Raw genomic sequence first — 2,615 nt, forward strand, 5'->3', positions numbered from 1 at the left:
CACCACAACCAGCAGCAGCAGCAGCAGCAGCAGCACCACCACCACCAGCAGCAGCAGCAGCAGCACCACCACCACCACCACCAGCAGCAGCAGCAGCAGCACCGCCACCACCACCAGCAGCAGCAGCAGCAGCACCACCACCACCACCACCAGCAGCAGCAGCAGCAGCACCGCCACCACCACCAGCAGCAGCAGCAGCAGCACCACCACCACCACCACCAGCAGCAGCAGCAGCAGCAGCAGCACCACCACCACCAGCAGCAGCAGCAGCACCACCACCACCACCACCACCAGCAGCAGCAGCAGTAGCAGCAGCAGCAGCAGCAGCAGCACCACCACCACCAGCAGCAGCAGCAGCACCACCACCACCACCACCACCACCAGCAGCAGCAGCAGCAGCAGCAGCAGCAGCAGCAGCACCACCACCACCAGCAGCAGCAGCAGCAAGCAACGTTCTCATGATGGCGGCCCTGGCCTGACGCAGGTAGGTTTCAATTAGAAGCTTTTCATCGTGATGGCGAATTAGTGTAGAGAGCCGTGTGCGAGGCAAGACGGAGGCAGACAGAGAAAGAGATAGAGAGATAGAAGGAGAGACTGGGGGGGAAGAGAGATGAATAGATAGAGAGCGAGATAGAGAGAAAGAGATAGATAGAGAGGGAGGGAGAGAAAAATAGATAGATAGAGAGAGAGAGTGTGAGATTGAGATAGAGAGAGTGTGTTTACGTGTATGCTTGCGTGTGTGGTTATATGCGTGTGTGCGATCATGTGTGTATGAGTGCGTGCGTGCGTGCGTGCGTAAAATGTTTTAGACGGGACTTCGTTTTGCTGACAGGACGGCTGCGTGCTGACATACGCAGACAGGCGTACGCGGTCGATAAAAATAACGACATGCAGTGCTACCTACAGATGTAATGTCCGATAAAATCCGGCACAGAGGCGGAAATGTTCGCAATAAATTACCTCATGTGAATATATAACACGCTCGTTCCGAAATCAATGCCCTGGATACATCATCTAACTCGACAGAGGGCACTCACGGAAAGTGCATACCTCCGCCAGCGACATAGCTCGTAGCAGCCGCTCGTTGCTGCTGCTCGCTGACATGTACACGCTCGCTGCTGGCTGCTGCTGACTGACCTGCTGCTGACTCGACGCGCTAATATCGATCGCGCGAACACACTAACACACGCGGTAACACACGAACACACTAACGCACGAGAGCGATCACATAACCTCCTCCACTCCGTGGGCGGAGGTAATAACGGGTTGATGCCTTGTTACGAGTCACACAGACACACAGACACGACGCGCGCGCACCGCGCACACACACACACACACACACACACACCCACGCACACACACATACACACACAACATCCCACCACACACACACCTCAAACACATCACACGCAAACACACACCACATCCATACCACAACACCCACACACATCCGTCCGTCCGTCCGGTCCCATCGTCGTACGTCGTCCTCCGTTCCGTCGTCATCATCACCTCCATCCCACAATCCATGCCAGGTATCCATCCATTATCATCCATCATCCATTCTACTATCGATCTATATATCTCTCTATATGTCTGTCTGTCTGTCTGTTTGTCTGTTTCTTCGTGTATCGTGTTCTGTTTGATGTCTGTTGCTGTCTGTCTGTCTGTCTTCTGTCTGTCCCTGTCTGTTCTGTTCTGCTTGTCTGTCTGCCATCTACCCGTCTGTTTGTCTTCTAATCATCGTCCTATCCATCTCTCGATCCTCTCTCTCGCCTCTTTATATACTATATATATATAATATATATATATATGTAATTATATATAGATATATATATATTAAGATATATAATATATATATATATATCATTATATAATATATATTATTTAGGATACTTAATATCCATAAAATCCATATATATATTTATATCTATATGTGTGTATATATATATATCTATGTATCTATGTATATATATATACCTATATAAATTATCTATATGTAAGTATGTATAATAAATAAATAAATAGGATATATAAATATATATATTCACCACGTCGATGAGTTGCGACAGCCTCAGCCCCAGCTTGACTGTCAGCTTGTCGGTGTTGTTGCCGACGGGCCTGATGAGACGGTTGTAGTTCCCTAGCAGGTCCTCGTACAGTCGCTTCGCACCGATTCGCGACGCCAGACGACGCACAGGGTCGACAGCGCCACCAGCAGCGCTCGCAGCATGATCCGGGTTCCGAGATCCGAGATTCGAGATTCGAGAAGGTGGACGGAGGTAAATACCGTCGCCGTCAGAGGCGTGAGAATTCGCCTGCTTTGTCGTCGTTCGTCGTTCTCTCTCTCTCTGACGCTGTGACGTGTGAAGCGGTGTCGGCAGGGTCGTGGCGACGGCGGGCGACGACAGGAGGTGGGGAAGTCAAGTCAGCATCACACAGACGCGATGCGAGCGTCGACCGTGCTGGCGGAGAGAAATACTCGACTCGCAACCATGCTCGCATTTAGCCGTCTCCCTGCCTGCTAGGCTAGGCGGCGCCTCGCACAATGCTTATGTAATTGATCAATACGTGCGCCGGATACACCGCCCGGCTGCTCGACGCACTGCGCGAGCGCC

At 51.4% G+C, this 2,615-nt stretch overlaps 1 protein-coding gene across 1 annotated transcript in view; it reads right to left on the reverse strand.

Moving 5' to 3' along the window:
• LOC106820968 (acetylcholine receptor subunit alpha-like) overlaps positions 1-2,414 on the reverse strand; it is a gene marked incomplete at its 5' end in the record, with an annotated part of 28,887 nt that extends 26,473 nt beyond the window's left edge. The window contains 1 exon segment of the mRNA XM_014825589.1: positions 2,049-2,414. Within this exon segment, the coding sequence (XP_014681075.1) occupies positions 2,049-2,414 (366 nt within the window).
• Positions 2,415-2,615: the final 201 nt, after the last annotated feature.

This window comes from Priapulus caudatus, unplaced genomic scaffold (assembly GCF_000485595.1).
Source record: "Priapulus caudatus unplaced genomic scaffold, Priapulus_caudatus-5.0.1 Scaffold54, whole genome shotgun sequence".
Lineage (NCBI taxonomy): Eukaryota > Metazoa > Priapulida > Priapulimorpha > Priapulimorphida > Priapulidae > Priapulus > Priapulus caudatus.